Raw genomic sequence first — 16,062 nt, forward strand, 5'->3', positions numbered from 1 at the left:
TTTCTTAGAAATCAACTCGAAAGAGTATTATTTATCTTTTTTATATTAGTTTTAATTTTTTTTTCTATAACTACATTAATTGAAAGAACTTTTTCAATTATGAATTTCAATAAGAATTGACTTCTAATTGTATAAGAAGTAAATTTTTAAATAAGTATTTACTTATATATATGTAAAAGAAATACTACATATCCAAGTCTTTTTATGAACTAAGTCTAACCAAGTTAAACAATAAAACTTAAAATAATATTAGTCATAACTGATTTTTGTTGTCTTAGACAAATTTGATTGGACTTGGTTAATAAAAAAATATGAATATGTAGCATTATCCTATATAAAAAGACAGATATTTATAAGGTAAATGATTATTTTAGTGTTTTAATTTGTAAAATTAGATATTATAAAAACTAATCATGTTATATTTATATCGAAAATAACTACCTGTGTATATATATTGAAATAAAAAATACACATTAAAAATAAATTAAACAATACATATATTTATATACGAATATATAATAATTAATAAATAATTTGATAACTAATTTTTATGTACACATAATATTTTTATTATAAAAATTATTATTATTATATATATATATATATATATATATATATATATATATATTTTATCCTCACTATCAAAATTTTCTGGATCCGTCACTGGTGGCACCTATAATGATAGTTCCTATTGTTCATGAATTTAACTGTTATTATTTTAAATGGATCCTTTATATCCTAAAAGTTGATACACACTTCGTGAATGATATATTTGTCTAGTATTTTTTAAGGTTAAAGACTTAAAGTAAGGTATTAATTTGAAAAAGAATAATTTATACACATTGAATCGAGTTCCTCTGCAATGAAAAAATTAGTAAAAAAGTAAATGTGTAATAATCCTCAAATTAAAATTATAAAACTTATGTTTGATAAAAAAAAAAGTTATAAATTTAATAATAATTAATTTTTTATTTTATTATTTTATAAATCTTCTCATTTTAAAATTTTTTTTGGATTAAATTCTTTTAAAAAGATAGAATTAGTAAAGTAATAAAATAAAAAATAATTACTCTTAAATTAAGATAATAAAACTTACATATAATAAATATTACAAATTCAATAATAAATAATCTCTCACTTTATTATTTTACTAATCTCTTACTTTAGATATTTTTTTTTCTATGTTCATTACATTAACTACGAAATGCGATAATTTTTATTCGAGTTGGAGAACTAAATAAGGGTACTCTTGAAATTACAAATTGTGAAACGGTGAAGACATTTATTTATTTAAAAATTTTACCTTTAACTAATTAATTAACTAACTAACCTGACGTCCATTATTTACAAATTGTAAGCCTATAAATAGGTCCATTTGTTGTTGCTCATTTTCTTGTAAGAAGAGCGCATTTTGTTGTGTTTCTCTTCTTCCACCCTTTTTTGTTTTTATTATTTCAATTCCTTTGCAAATTCTTTCTTGCATGGAGAGCTTGGAAGAGAAAGTGTCCATGTTCATGGATGATGATGAAGAAGAAGAACAATACGAATGTGACTCTTCTATGGAGGATCTCTTGTATTCCGAAAGCCTCCGTGGCGGCGATTCGCTGGCGGAAACAACCTTGTATTGGGAATCTCAGGTGGCACTGCTTCAGGTATACATAGATTCTTCATCATCATTCATTTTGGAACTCGTTTCTTTTTTTTTTTTTTTTTTTTTCTGGTTTTGTTTGTAATTAACTAAAAGCAAAATGAAAACAATTTTATTAGTATTGTTATTTTGATTAACACAGTAAATTAAGCATATCAAAATTTTATTTCAATTTGCATATACTAGCTGGTATCTTAATCAGCTATAGCCTATAGAATATAGATTATCTTCTATCTATATTTAATTATTTGATTTTAGTTGTTTTGTTTCTGAAAAAGAAAGGGGTTAAATGAGATATCGGATTCGTTAATTGATGTAAGATAAATTACCAACCCTCAGGAGGCAACAATGGTTAGATATGAATTAACAAATGTGAGAGCATAGGAAGAAATTGGTTTCCTATTCTCATATACATGCCAACAAAAATAGAAAAAGGCTATATAATTACCTATTCTAAATATTTTTTAAATGTCATAGAATATGTTCTAAATTTTAACCTTAACAATATTTTTAAAAACAAAAAATGTTATGTATGTAAAGAATAAGCCATTATGTATTTATATATATTTTTTATATATATTATTTATAATCTAATATATATTTTATACAAATAATTAATTAATAACCAATGTTTAGTGCACATGTAATATAATTTTCTTAAAATTTGATTTTATACTTATACATATTGACAATTTTGAAAAGTAATGACCAGAATCAATTTTCTTTTTAAAAAACTACACTTGAAATTTTACTAAATAAAACCAAGAGACAACTTAGTTAGTATATATATAAAAGTAAAAACTAAAATAAAATTATTTGAAATAAATATAAAATAAGAATGTTAAGAGACCATTATTTTTAGTTAAAAAAAACATAGAGAATTAACTCAAATATAAAATAAATAGATTATCTAACATTTATGATATAAAAATAATTTTTTCACTCTTTCACATGAAACTATTCGATATTTAAATATGGGAATATACCTCGTGGATATTCCGGAATATTTTTATTCCAAATGGAAGGTTGTAAGTAAAAAGCCAATCTATGAAAATGGAATCAGCATATGAACAACGTGGCTCTGTATGAATTAATCTAAAATTACACCGCAGATAGCAAAAGGACAAAGATAGTTAAAACCACAAACAACGATACACAATTCTGATTTGTCCACTAACATCTAATATCTAATTATCTATGCACTTGAATACGAAATGGATGTTTTCTTAACCACACTCCACTGTGCATGTTTGCATGTTCCATGGTCATCTTAGAGTTGACTCGGGTCAAGTCTTCGACTTCGTCTCACTTTTATTGGAGAAATCAAATTTTTGTAACACTCACTTTATTATTTTGAGTTGGATTCAATTAAGACAAGTAATTTTATTATTAATTTCAGGAAATTATGGAGAGGTATCAGCCAGCAGGGTCGAAATTGAGGCAAGAGGTAGGTCAAATAATAAAGGAGGTTAAGACTTCAGATTTTTGTAGCTGCTTCAAGCCAAACTCTTCACATTGCACCACCTGCTTCAGAAGACAAGTAGTTGCTATGCTCTGCCACAAAGGGTTCAATACAAGACTTCGCATATCCAAATGGGGAACCACAAAAAAGTTTCCTGGAGGTATATGAGTTTGATTTTGGAATAAAACCTTTTACATAATCATCTAACATAACCGTTTAACATAATTACCTTAAAAGTAATTAAAAAAGATATGTTTAATACGAAGGTTTAATTGGGTCTGTTGCTTTTGTAATTATAGGGTCTCACGAGTTTATTGAAGTGATAGCAAACACTGTAACAAGGAAGAAGCAGATCACGTTTCTAGTTGAACTTGAGTTCAGGGACCAGTTTAAGATAGCAACAGCTGGTAAAGCATACCAGAAACTTGTATCCTGTTTGCCGGAACTTTATGTCGGGAAGCCAGAATGCTTAACTGCCATCGTTCGAGTCATGTGTGAAGCTGCCAAAAAGTCATTGAAAGAGAAGAAAATGCACATTGGTCCATGGAGGAAGAGTGGATTCATGCAAATGAAGTGGTCAGGCTTCAATCAAACATTGGCTTTAGAAAATTCCGCAGGTGATATTCCAGCTAATGAACCTTACCTGAGAATTTCTGGTGCTCCTTCTGTGCTAGTCACATGAAAGTAATTGAGTTAGGTGAAGGTTGAATCCCAATGGTGGCTTTTGCAGAAGGATTTTGAATTGAGACCTTGTAGTAGTAGTAGGATTTGATCCCCCAGCGGAGCTACTTATACAACCCTAGTAGTAGCATAATTTAATGTACCAAGTTATGTAGTAGATATTCAGTTTTGTGTTGTAAATGGTTTGGTCTAATTTGACCAAGGTCAATTTACGTGTATGAGGCATAAGCTTTGCACTATTATCATGAGTGCCAACAGATACCAGAAAAAAAATTACATAAGAGAAGCCTTTGCAAAAGGGGCTTCAACATGTTTTACTTGATACATGTGTCAATGACTCATTCAAATTTTCAAAACTTAATAGTCGACCAAAATTACAAAAAAAAAATGCCACTCGTCACAGCAATCACTACAATATGAGCGAATAAACATACTCTTGATTCAGTTGAAGTCACAGGTAACTGTCAGATTAAAGCAAATGCAGTAGGCTCATCTTCGAAAGTGAATATTTACAACTGAAATATTTACAAGTGGGGGCTGCATGATCAAAGTCTGTTGAACAGAGAGAGCAAGAGGCAAAACCGGGTGAAAAAGAAACCAAGAGATCTTCTTGGCGCGACCATCCATACTACCAGCTTCAGGGCCTAAATAATAAATTTCAAACGTGAAATGAAGTTTTCAAGTTCAGGTTTAGCAGGTAGATCACAGTGGAACGGATTACATATACACATTACAGGCCAGCACACAACCAGGAGGCAATGAAGTTTTGAGCATGGGAAAATGCATACCTGGTTTGATCTTAAACCTGAGGGAATATGGATGCCTTCTTAAAATGAACTTGATTGGATGGTCAGTTGATTGCTTATGCCGATCAGTTGCAGAAATCAGCTGCAATGCAATGACGAGAAGAGTTTAAGAAGATAAACCGTAATAAGCGAAAATTGAAACTTCATCATAAAGGAGAACATTTTGCATGAGATTTGTGCATGTATGTCCATGTGTATGTTTAAATGCATGCAACAAAAGCAGACCTTATCGTCAAACCGGAAAAGAGATTGGTCAAAGTAAGGAGAAGGACTCAGTGACTGGCAGCTGAAAGGCAAAGAGGATAGCATCTTCTTCATAAACTGCATAACAGGAAACAGAATTTACAGAGAATAAGTCAGCACACCATGTACGCCTTTTGTTTTCTTTTATGTAAGGGGCAAGGAAGGGAGTAGGCTATCACAAGGTTACAACCAACAACAAAAATGTACCTGTGAAGAGCTGCTTGCCTTATCTTTTATGCTCCTTAGCTGTTCGAGGGCATGAATATTATTTGAATGAGATGATATGAAGTTCATATGCATTGAATTTCTTGATGTTGCATAGAAATGGTCACAGAACTGCTCAAACAGCATATAAAGTTCGTCTGCTGAATTCTGATAGTATATGTATAAACAAGTCAGGAATTTGAAGGAGAAACAAAGACACAACAATGAGAAAGCACATGAAAAACAAATTTACCTGATAAAAAGATACGATTTCAGTTGTATCCATGTTATACACAGCAACAAAAGCAGGGTGCGTATCAGCATGTCGGGACACCTGGCGCTTCAAACATGAAAGATCAACACATTTGTCATATTATTTCAGCAAAGGGTACATACCCCTCCACTCTACGCATTGAAAATTTCTGCAAGACTTATCAGCTACAGCCAAAACATGAGTTTGCCTCATTTTAATAGCAAGATCAAACTGTCACTTGTCAGCGATATAAGCAGTCGCACAAAAAGACTTAGGGTATTAAAAATTTAGAGTCAGTCCCTCACATTGTATGAGATACTATGATCTAGGGTTAAAGAGTTAAGTCACTGTTGCTAAAATTCTGACACTCAGCGTGAAATATGCTTTTAGTATATATATTAAAAAGAGGAGCAAACTCACCCCTCCATCTACACTGCCAAACTTGATTAGCAAGTGGTGTCGGTCCAAGAACTGCACCTGTTCAGGAGTTGAATACATAAAATTTGTTACATGCGTAACTCACTGTATGTCATTGTCTGATGATAAAGCTCTGATAAAAGAGTCATTCGAAGTGAATAAATCCCAAAGTTCATACCTTCCAGATAATCAAATCACAATAATCTTGAAAGTGGAAGTAAAATTTCTGCCTGATTTTTTGGACCCTCTGTGAATAGGGGGAAAAAATTTAAAAACAATGAATTTATACATATTGGAAAAAAAAAAAAAATAGACCCAAGAAGATAGCAATATAGATAAAGATGGTAACCAAACATGTTGCGATAACAATTATTGCTGATAGAAATTAGAAGAAATGGAAATGATAAAAATTTGAGAAAGTATCAAGCTGCAGTCCTTTATACACTTATACCACCAATATCCATTTTATATAGTCTATAAAGAATGTAATACAGTATAATACGGTCCTGGTTTCAGATTTTAGAATGTTTCCATGTATATATTCATCTTAACAGTTTCTGGTAATTATAGATGAGTTAAGAGAGCAACCTAGTGAAAAGTAAAAAGGACTTCTTTGTAAAAGTGTTTTTTAGTTTACAATTATTAATTGCACAAATGGTAAAGTCAATAAGTGGTTGCTCAGCAAGCAGTTTCAGCATCAAGAAGAAAAGAAAGGGAAAAGAAACTCAGGTTTTAAAACTGGCTGTGTGTCAAGTCATCTTAAGATAGTGAAGTGCCTGAAACACAAGCAAAAGAGAAGTGCAAGAGAATACATGAAAGGAGCAGGAAGAGCAAACCAAAGTTTAACTTTAGAAAACCAACCAAGGTATCATCGGTTTCTTCATTCCATAGTCCCCGGAACATGAATGAAAGTAATCGCTGCTTTATACCACTTAGAAAAGAATTCCCTGGATTAGGCTGTGCTTGGTGTATGTTATTATCAATGTGGTTCCCAAGAAGCTGCTGCTGTTTGTTTTTGTCAGAAAGTGCCATGCCCTGTCAAAAAATGACACATGAAAGAGCTACAGCAAATAAAAATGTGCTGGCAGAATATAAAAGTTATAAAAATATTGAGCTCATATGGATTAACAATTGAGGAAGGATGTAATGACTATCAAAGATAAACATTCTTTAATCCAGTCATCAAGTTCCAAAAAGGAAGAAAACATGTAGATTTATCTAATGGCACTGCGAACAGCATAGAATGAAAGGACTGACCTGAGCATTAGAATTGAGAAAAAGTTCATCATCTTCACGGCAGAATTCCCCAATAGCACGTACATGAACAAGGTTTCCAGAGTCCCTTATTTGGAGAATGTGTATTATTTGATAGCGAAGTGATACAATTGCCAATAGGTCATCATACAAGAACACACCCATGTTATGGGCCAAATTAACAAAGTCGTTACAGAAGACTTTCTCATCGAGGACAAATCCATCTTCCAACCTATATATAATAGGAAACCAAAAAAAGAAATGAATAGAGATGTAATTAGAAAGTAACCTAAATGTGGTTTTTTATTTTATTTGAAATGTGCATGCATGTGCGTGTGTTCGTGGATACAAGAGAAAGATGAATAAACACCTCAAGAGGTGGAAAGTTATCTTTTCTATTGAAGGGACACCCTGGACAGCTCCTCCAACAGCAAGTGCATCATGAACTTGGGCCGTAGAAGTGGCAAACAGTCCAAATTTATTACTCTCCATATAAAGAAAGAAGTCTTTACATATGAGTTCATTGCAAGAAGCAAGTGGTACACAATATAATTGAGTGAAAAAACTCTCAAATCTCTTTGCTTTCAACGGCAAATCATGGTTGTCACAGTCTTCATCTTTGCATGAAAATGAAAGCCATCTAGGCCTATAAACAATCAGCTCTTGCAGATTTCTGCTAAAACTTATAAGGTATTGACCATCATCAGTGAATTTACGAAATGAATGGTCTGGGCATTCAACCTCGTATACCGTGTAACTTGGTACCAAGTTTTCATAGAACTTCCTGGCATAATGAACCTGCAAGAATTAAATGACACCTGCAAAAATTAAATTCAATTCAGGTTCCTTCAACAGAGGAACAAGAGCAATTCCAAAATTTCCCACCAAGCTAGTTGAAAAATTTCTAAGATGTAGTTCGGCATTTACCCACCCAACTCCTATCAAAACAACAAAAACAAACACAAACAATAACAAACACTAAGATCAATTCCTTCCCTGAAATGCCTACTACCTCGTGTAGCTAAGAATAAATATTGGTAATCATCCTTAATAATTGTGTTCACATTATTGATTATACTTCACCAAATAACACAGTAAACTAGAAGGAGGCGAAGAAAGATCAAAGTTGTAAGAATTCACAGAAGAAACCATCTTAAATATAATACGTAGAAAGAAGAAATTACACTGGTGCCAGGAGCAGGAGTGCAAATCTGACGATCGAAAATCCTAGCTGTAATATTACTGCTTTTGAAGAACATTAAAGCTTCTCACAAACTCGAAAACTTATTCGTACTGAAAGCAAAGCAAAGAAAATGAAATTATCATGTCAGGCAAGTCATTTATACGGAACCATTAGTTCTAATATAAATAAGTTTTCTGTAAATCGATGGCTCCAGTCAAGGAATAAGAACCCTATGTCAAGAGAGCAATGCTATTTTTACATCAAAAGTAAACATTTAGGGAGGCCACCGTGAAAAGAAAGAGAAAGATAATAACAACACCCTTGAAAGTCAAAAATCAAAACTTGAGACATATTTGTTCAGAACTTGACAGTTACTATAAAATGATCCATCAATGGTCCATACACTTCACAGTTCACATCAATAACCCTCGGCATATCACATTAATCTACATAATATGTAAAATTATATGAATAAATAAGTAAACTCAAATCCTGAGCAAAATAGTAATTTCCTCGTAGAAAAAAAAAAGAAATTGGGAAGACAAGGAAAAAAAAGGGCAGCATAATCTTCATCGTAGAAATTTGGTAAACTATACTAATTGTTACGGAAGGAAAGAGAAGAGGAAGCATTAGGAAATAGCAAGAGCATTGGGTATCAGATGACGGATGCAATTGTTAAAGGAAGACGTTGAGAATTAGTATTGAGATTCTCGGAAATGAGAGCTAAAAAATGAATATATTCAGAATAAAAGTAGGAGTATTCAGCATTAATTTAAAGGAGATACAATAAGTCACCAAAAAAAAAAAAAGGAGATACAATTAGAACAAGAAAGAAGGAAGGGTTGAGAAGTTACGAGTGAAGAATGAGCAGAGAAGAAGAAGAAGAAACCACCCACTGTGCACACTGCCACTGGCGTCGCGAGAAGAGAAATGAAATTAGGGGATTGGAGAGAGAGAGAGAGTAATGATAATATAATGAGAAGGAAGAAGAGAAGGGAGTATTTGGCGTATGACATCACCACGTCCACGCGTCTTGTGAGTGAGAGAGAGCATCCAAACACCACAAACAATTTCCCTCCTTTTCTTTCCGTTCTCCATTTCCCCTCCAACCTCCTCTGGATAAGATCACACCCATTTGTTATTTAATTAAACTTATGTATGAATATATTTTTTTAGCTATATATTTAAAAACAAGTTATTTTTTATATTATTACAAATATATGCTTAGATATTCTTGTGCACTCTTTTATTCTTATATTATATATTTTGTGATGGTTTTAATGTAAATTCTTTTAATATTATTTTTTAATTATATATAAAATACTTTTATTATTTTTAAATTGAATTATTTGAGAATATGTATAAATAAAATAAAATAATCATTATTTTAATTAATCTGATATTTGAAACTTGAAAGAATCAATGCAGTGTTATGCTAGCACCCAAAAAATAATAGTTATGCTTATTAATCTGGTAATCCTTTTAAATAAATACATGCTTATACTTCTATGTACCCTCTAAATAGTTTCGCATAATTTGTTTGTGGATATACTTTTATAAAATGTTTTTTGAAAAATCCAATTTTTTTGTGTGAATCTAAATCTACTGTCTTACCCTTATGCCACTATTCCAGAAAATTTATGGATTCCCGGCTTTACAAGACCTAAAACAACCCCTCATTAACAACAATGCCCCTCTGTTGATGAAATTTTTTAACATCACTTGTATGGTCAGGAATCAATTTTCACACATAACTTAGCGAATAAATTAATTTTTAGACGAATTTAGACAGCAAAAAGAGGTTTGAATTCTCAAAAGTTCTCTTAAATAAATAAGGATAAAAAGGAATGGAAGATATTACGGAATTTAAAAAAGTCATCGAGAGCTTAATATTATCTCAAACATTACATATATAACGTTTCGTACATCAGAAACACAGATTGAAATTCTGTGTCTCTAAGACAGTTATGACCCAAAAATCATGTTCAGGTCAAACACACAACTCATTAAACAACTAAACCTTAAGTCGACACTCTACCCGTATATTTCATTATCAGAAGGAGAAATCACAATTAAAAAAATAAGGAGGAGGAGACGGAGGAGGAGGAAAAAGTATATATACAAGAGGTATTGGTGGTAAAAAAGAAAAAGGACAATAGAACATTTGATGAAATCATACTTTGAAGGCAAGTTCACCCAAGATATAAAATAAATTACTCAAGCAGTGTGCACATTTGGATATTCAAATCTTCCTTCACCAGAATGAGGATGATAGTATCCTGAAGAGCCCATCTGGGTTATCAGCATGTACCTGTTGATAAACAAAGTTAAATCCTTGAACCCAAAAAAAAATCAGATGGTCATGCAAAAGCTCCGCAAGACACAGCACATCCTCATTCATCATTAATATATACCCTAATAAACGATTACCAGTCTTGATAAAGTAATTATCTCTGTTCGCATCTTGGTAAAATAATTACCAGGTAAGAATAACTTTTTCTTCAAGTTTATTTTCACCATTATATATACCAAGCAATGACAAACTTGTAGACATGAGCACGTACTTATGATGCACAGAATTAAAGACCGAAAATAGGTCAAGGACTTTGAAGGATGATTAAAGGAAAGTGTATTAGTTTGCTAAGAATATATCCCGACCTTCAAGTTCATATTATCCAAAGTTTCACTAATATCAAACAGGTTGACAAATTGGCACTTGGCAATAAGAATATAATACATAAAGAAATAAGCATTTTCTCTCTAGCTGGGGCTGCTCATGAAGATTCATCTGTTATAATTTCACTATTGACTGTGGAACTCAACCTTTTATCTGGATTTGGGATCAATTACAATAAGCCTAAAATCACAGCGCCAACTTAGGACTAAAATCAACAATGCTATTATGTTATTCATTATTTGAGTATACACATGTAAGGTGAAAAATATGCATATAAAGAGATACACTTGAAATTATAACACCATATAACATACCCAGTGGCCAGCATCTTCAAGAACATGCATTTCAACTCCACCTCCTTCCTCAGAAGCGAGCTCCTCTGCAGCATGAATTCGTTGAAGATCCTCAAGAGCCCACCTATGTAAGCTTCTTTCTGCTTTCAAAAAGTTCATGTGAACACCTCGAGGAATATCTTCAACAATTTTCCTAGAAACAGAAGCATAAAATAGCATTGGCTCTGTATGTAATCTAGTTCAGAAAAACTAAATTTAAAATTTCCATGTGATTGAAGAAGTCACTAATCCTGGCATCTGTAAACTACACCAACCATGGAATTATAGTTTCAGTGGGACAAACTATATATTAAATGAACCGGAAGAAATACAGGAACTTTCAGTATTATACTTCATATCAAGGCAGGATGAACCCCATCCCAAATCTAGATAAGTCAGAGGCATTACAATATCTACTCAGCTATTATTGCTATGAGAAATCACAGTAAATACCACAAATTTGTTTCTTCATAGGATTGATACATTTCTGCAATTCCCCTCAGGTCAAACACCCATGAAAACCCTGATGATCGTGATCCAAAAGAGTTGGTAGGTCGTAAGTTAGTCACAACCCACTACATGCAAAACAATAAAAGTTATAAAATTAGAGGGACATAAAGTACCTGTTGAATGAACATGTATATGGTACTAAACACATTGATAAACATGAAATAATAAACTACATAAGCAAGAAATAATACATCCACAAATTGAACAGTGGTTAGTATTAAAAGTACGCATAGTACTATACCTGTGCCACGTCATTGGAAAATCCTTGCTGAGTTAGCGCTTTGACAATATCCCGCTTTGAAGAGACCTTCCTTAAAGAAAGGATCACATAACAAATAAAAACTCACTCACAATATAGAACCAAGAAATATAAATTCTGTCAAATTATTAACATTAAATAAACTAAAAAGAAGAGAAAGGAAAAGTCATTATAGGTGACTGAGAAGACAACCGAAGAACATAACATATTGGTTTATATATATAGAAAGCACCTATATAATGTAATATATAAAATTATCAATACTTCTGAAAAAATATACTGAAGATCTACCTCCCTTGGCAGTGTACTAAGTAAGGATATCAGTTCTGCTGGGTGGTCCTCTCCATCTCCACCTGCTCGTACTTTTCCAGGGGTAGCATCTAGAACCCAGACCTAAAAATAGCATAAAAACAAGTAAGAACCAACTCAGAGGCACTCACATAAGTACAAGCAAGAAGCTCAAATATAACTATAATAATTATTGCAAGATTATTCAATTTATTTTTTACCAAAACATTTTATGCATTCAATTTCTACATCTTTGACACAACCAATCTGATAATACACTGATGAACCAATATGCTGTTTTGATAACCACATAACACAATTATGAAAATATTGCCATATAATTAACACAGATTATGCGTCAAAAAAGGCTTTGAGCTTACTCTCACTGGTCGGGCAAGAGGTTTTGCAGCTTGGTCCACCATGCTCAAAACAACTAAAAATGGAAATGAAAAGCAGAATAAACGAAAGTTAAAAGGACATATAAAGGAGCTAAAGGAAAAAATTTTTATAAAATATGTACACAAAAATGATAAAAATTTGGTCAAACATCAAATAACTAACCTTTTCCACCAAAACTATGGCCAACTAACACACGAGGAGTAATTCTTAGCTTACGTACCTATCCAGAAGAACAAAAAGGAAGTCATTCCAAGACAACAAAACCAGATTACACTTATAAAAGCAATATAAACCAAAAAAATCTTAAATAAGATCTATTAAATACAACAGCAAAGCTTCAATACACATTCCAAGAAGGTTTTGCATTATTTATACAATGATCCATAAAGGCATAAAACATATTGAGGTTTAGTTTTAGATGTAAAGCATTTTAATCCCATAATTTGTGTCATTGGACATTTTAATGTAAAAAAGTACAATCTAGTTCAAATAAGAATCCAAGGAGCCAAAGATGTAAAGCCAATATTGGACAGAGAAACTGAACTGTAAAGGAGTGGGAAATGAGGGACTGATATATACATTCTATAGCAAAATCACTATATCAATTATATAAGCTAGAGAAGGCACCAGTTTCAAAACATCAAGAGCAGCAGAGGCAACAGTATGGGGGCCTCTCTTATTGATTGATGCTGAATCCCCATGACATCGAAGATCTACTAAAAGAAACTGCCAATAGAAACAACAAAAACAAATAGGATTCAGATTGTGTAACTCTATAATGCAATATCTGTAACCTAAAAATTAGGATACCCATGATACAAAATAATCCATAATAAAGGAGGTTAAAAACTTGATCTAATTTAATTGAATCACCAATAAACAAGAGCATTTCATTTTAGTAACTTCAATTTTCAGTTTAAGTAGATCCTTTATAATTTTTTAAATTGGTTGATATAGATGGTAAATTGATTAATTATTGCCTGGTCTTGGATATTTATATGTCAAGCAATACAATAAAGCTTAGCGAAAAAAAGTGCAGCAAAATACCTGCCATGTTGGAAACTCTCTGGCCATTCTCTTAGCAAAAGTACCTGCAATATCATTCTTTCATCAGTGAATTATTAAACTAACAGAACATGCTTTCCGTTCTTTTATTTTTTCTTTTTTGAGAACCATATATGCATCCATGTATTTTAAATAGAAAGGGATTTAATGCAAATATCCACTACATCTAGATTCTCGAATTACAAAATAATAAAAAAAATCCAGACACAAATTTAATAATTTGTTGTCATTTAGTATGGATGCCAAGGGTAAGATTGTCACTTGTCTTATTTACACACATAATACAAATTATTTGCTTGAAATAAACATACATGGAAAATGTACGCAAATGATGAACAATATCATAGATAACATAAGTTAAAGTGCAATTGAAGAAGCAGCACTTACCCCAGTTTTTTCTGCAACCAAGGATCCCATGTAGAAAAACAGCTGTCGGTGGATCAGGTATAGACTTGTCCAGAACAGAATTCCATCTAACCTGTACACCACAATTATGCTGTATATTAGTATTTTCAAAAGAAGTTGCTACTTTATCCACTTTGTAGCAATACATAAAAATCATGTTGATGAGGAAAGTGGACCATCCTCTTTTAAGGACCAGGAAAATGAAATGCTAACTTCGGTTCCTTTTTTAGAGATTAAGTTTTTTTTAGGGTTTTTTTTCTTCTCCAAAAGTCCTTTCTATTACAAAAGAGAGCATAATCTACTTCTGACATTCTTATGCAGTAAGTCATGCCAACTTCAACAACCAAACCTGATTAGGCTAAAATAAGAAGATATATGTGTGTAAATGGAGGTCAATGAGGGCGGGTCCTTTGCATTGAATGGGAAAAAATAGCTAAACAAGATACAAATTAAACGAATACAGCACTCCCTCACAGAGAGCTATGCCCTAATGAACCGAATAGAACACAACAGGACCAGATGAATTAGATACAAGCAGTTTCTATAATATGAAATGGTTAAACAAGAAACTAAAATACTTACATTTGCACCTTGAATCAACTCATATGCCTGCCAAAAAAGAAAATGTCAATACAAGTATACGACGACTTTCTATGCTGGATGGAATTAGATATATATATATATTCTCATCAGTAAAGCAGAAGTCCAAATTGTCTAATCAGCCTGTTGAGCATATATATATACTGAAGATAATTTCATTATATGAAAAAGAGATTACAAAAACAGGCCGTGAAGTGATAATTATAATAAACATATTTTCTTCTGTTGTTATGCCTTCTTATTTATTACTGTGAAGTGTTTACACAGTATAGCAAAGTAACACACGAATTAACCGTGAAAAATGCATGAAACTAAGTGGAGGATTACCAAAATACTAGAAGAGCTGGTTACATCTTCCCTTTGTCCTAAAGTGTCGCTCACTAACGCCATTGATATGGTCCGGTCTTTAACTCGCCAGCTAGTGTGGCTAACAGCTAAACGAGAGACATTGAACTTCTCATTCTGCACCAAATAAAACAGAGATAACTAGTGAGGAACCAAGTATCATCGTAAATATTAGACAACTTGCAACTGAATCTGAAGCTCAAATGTCAAAATTAGCAGCCTGATATTAGCTTCAGCTGGAATCGTTCAAGCGATGTGAAATTATGTATAGCAATAGCGTCTCTACTGGTTAAAAGTTCCAATATATTAAAAGCGAAGCTAAAATTGCAAAATCGAGTATGATATACTGCAAGATCAAAATACGCATAGATATTATCGAAGTAAGAAAAAGCTTAATCACGAAAGATCGCGAGAAATGCACCTCCGACAATCGCAGAAATGGATAGGTAGCATTGGAATTGCTCCATGCATTAGGCAGAAGCCGTGGCCTCCTCTCCGATACGGTAGCTGCGGCGGCTCTAGGAGCCGCGGCGCAGCAGGGCGAACAATTGGAGGCGAGCGGCATCTGGAAGGGAATGGAGAATGTAGATCGGAAATAGAGAATCAAAATCTAAGAAGAAAAGAGAAGGAAAAAAAGAAAGGGAAGGTAGAGACAGAGACGCCGAAAGATGCGGTGGCGTCCCCTACCTTCCCTTGGCGGAGAAATAGCAGAGACAAAAAAGGAGGGCGCGAATTTAGCGCGCTCTCTCTCTCTTCCTTTTACACTGTCCAGCTGGAGAGTAGCAACGCTTGCCTCGTGTGATGTTGGACGGGAATTTTTAGTGTGTGAAATTGTTTTTCTCTTCAAATTTATTTTTTTTGGTGACTAAACAAGGAAAGAAACAAAGCAAAAACTATTCTAAATCCGAGCGGATGATTCGTTGGAGATCAACACTAGGATCAGACCAAATAACATGATTAGAGTTACTCTTGGCACCATATTTAGCCATCCAATCCGCAGCTCTATTTGCTTCTCGGGACACCCATTCAAC

At 32.8% G+C, this 16,062-nt stretch overlaps 3 protein-coding genes across 5 annotated transcripts; 1 reads left to right on the forward strand and 2 right to left on the reverse strand.

Annotated features, from left to right (window-relative positions):
- Window positions 1-1,388: 1,388 nt before the first annotated feature.
- On the forward strand, window positions 1,389-4,113 carry LOC107643150 (uncharacterized). The gene is made up of 3 exons (XM_016346726.3): window positions 1,389-1,652; window positions 3,048-3,270; window positions 3,410-4,113. The coding sequence occupies exons 1-3, from the start codon at window positions 1,482-1,484 to the stop codon at window positions 3,790-3,792; spliced, it is 777 nt and encodes a 258-aa protein (XP_016202212.1). The 5' UTR covers window positions 1,389-1,481; the 3' UTR covers window positions 3,793-4,113.
- DET1 (light-mediated development protein 1 / deetiolated1 (DET1)) lies at window positions 4,022-9,290 on the reverse strand. Of its 2 annotated transcripts, none has more exons than XM_016346724.3 (12): window positions 9,006-9,290; window positions 8,153-8,261; window positions 7,339-7,766; window positions 6,972-7,200; window positions 6,576-6,749; window positions 5,893-5,961; window positions 5,718-5,774; window positions 5,298-5,378; window positions 5,048-5,212; window positions 4,823-4,918; window positions 4,580-4,679; window positions 4,022-4,435 (listed from the first exon to the last, which is right to left on the reverse strand). In XM_016346724.3, the coding sequence occupies exons 2-12, from the start codon at window positions 8,225-8,227 to the stop codon at window positions 4,281-4,283; spliced, it is 1,629 nt and encodes a 542-aa protein (XP_016202210.1). In that variant the 5' UTR covers window positions 8,228-8,261; window positions 9,006-9,290; the 3' UTR covers window positions 4,022-4,280. The 2 variants fall into 2 exon arrangements, with proteins under 2 accessions (XP_016202210.1, XP_016202209.1); XM_016346723.3 differs by having other exon boundaries at window positions 5,298-5,384; window positions 9,006-9,278.
- A 726-nt stretch (window positions 9,291-10,016) lies between these two features.
- LOC107643149 (alpha/beta-Hydrolases superfamily protein) lies at window positions 10,017-15,858 on the reverse strand. Of its 2 annotated transcripts, XM_016346725.3 has the most exons (13): window positions 15,453-15,858; window positions 15,014-15,148; window positions 14,669-14,695; window positions 14,069-14,159; window positions 13,664-13,707; window positions 13,244-13,342; window positions 12,779-12,836; window positions 12,598-12,650; window positions 12,221-12,322; window positions 11,912-11,977; window positions 11,614-11,735; window positions 11,143-11,314; window positions 10,017-10,462 (listed from the first exon to the last, which is right to left on the reverse strand). In XM_016346725.3, the coding sequence occupies exons 1-13, from the start codon at window positions 15,594-15,596 to the stop codon at window positions 10,406-10,408; spliced, it is 1,170 nt and encodes a 389-aa protein (XP_016202211.1). In that variant the 5' UTR covers window positions 15,597-15,858; the 3' UTR covers window positions 10,017-10,405. The 2 variants fall into 2 exon arrangements, with proteins under 2 accessions (XP_016202211.1, XP_088344008.1); XM_088487882.1 differs by lacking the exon at window positions 14,669-14,695 and having other exon boundaries at window positions 14,069-14,177; window positions 15,453-15,822.
- Between the last annotated feature and the right edge of the window lie 204 nt (window positions 15,859-16,062).

This window comes from Arachis ipaensis, chromosome B5 (assembly GCF_059453495.1).
Source record: "Arachis ipaensis isolate K30076 ecotype BB chromosome B5, ASM5945349v1, whole genome shotgun sequence".
In the NCBI taxonomy this organism is placed as follows: domain Eukaryota; kingdom Viridiplantae; phylum Streptophyta; class Magnoliopsida; order Fabales; family Fabaceae; genus Arachis; species Arachis ipaensis.

Excerpts from the sequence above, each read along its gene's own strand:
- LOC107643149 (XM_016346725.3), bottom strand. The coding sequence starts at position 15,596 with ATGCCGCTCGCCTCCAATTGTTCGCCCTGCTGCGCCGCGGCTCCTAGA. Across the intron at positions 13,708-14,068 it reads TGGTTGCAGAAAAAACTGGG|GTACTTTTGCTAAGAGAATG; the intron begins GTAAGTGCTGCT and ends ATGATATTGCAG. Across the intron at positions 12,837-13,243 it reads CTCTTGATGTTTTGAAACTG|GTACGTAAGCTAAGAATTAC; the intron begins GTGCCTTCTCTA and ends TCTTCTGGATAG.
- LOC107643150 (XM_016346726.3), top strand. The coding sequence starts at position 1,482 with ATGGAGAGCTTGGAAGAGAAAGTGTCCATGTTCATGGATGATGATGAA. Across the intron at positions 1,653-3,047 it reads CTCAGGTGGCACTGCTTCAG|GAAATTATGGAGAGGTATCA; the intron begins GTATACATAGAT and ends TATTAATTTCAG. Across the intron at positions 3,271-3,409 it reads CACAAAAAAGTTTCCTGGAG|GGTCTCACGAGTTTATTGAA; the intron begins GTATATGAGTTT and ends TTGTAATTATAG.
- DET1 (XM_016346723.3), bottom strand. The coding sequence starts at position 8,227 with ATGTTCTTCAAAAGCAGTAATATTACAGCTAGGATTTTCGATCGTCAG. Across the intron at positions 7,201-7,338 it reads ATAACTTTCCACCTCTTGAG|GTTGGAAGATGGATTTGTCC; the intron begins GTGTTTATTCAT and ends TATTATATATAG. Across the intron at positions 5,775-5,892 it reads GTGATTTGATTATCTGGAAG|GTGCAGTTCTTGGACCGACA; the intron begins GTATGAACTTTG and ends ACTCCTGAACAG.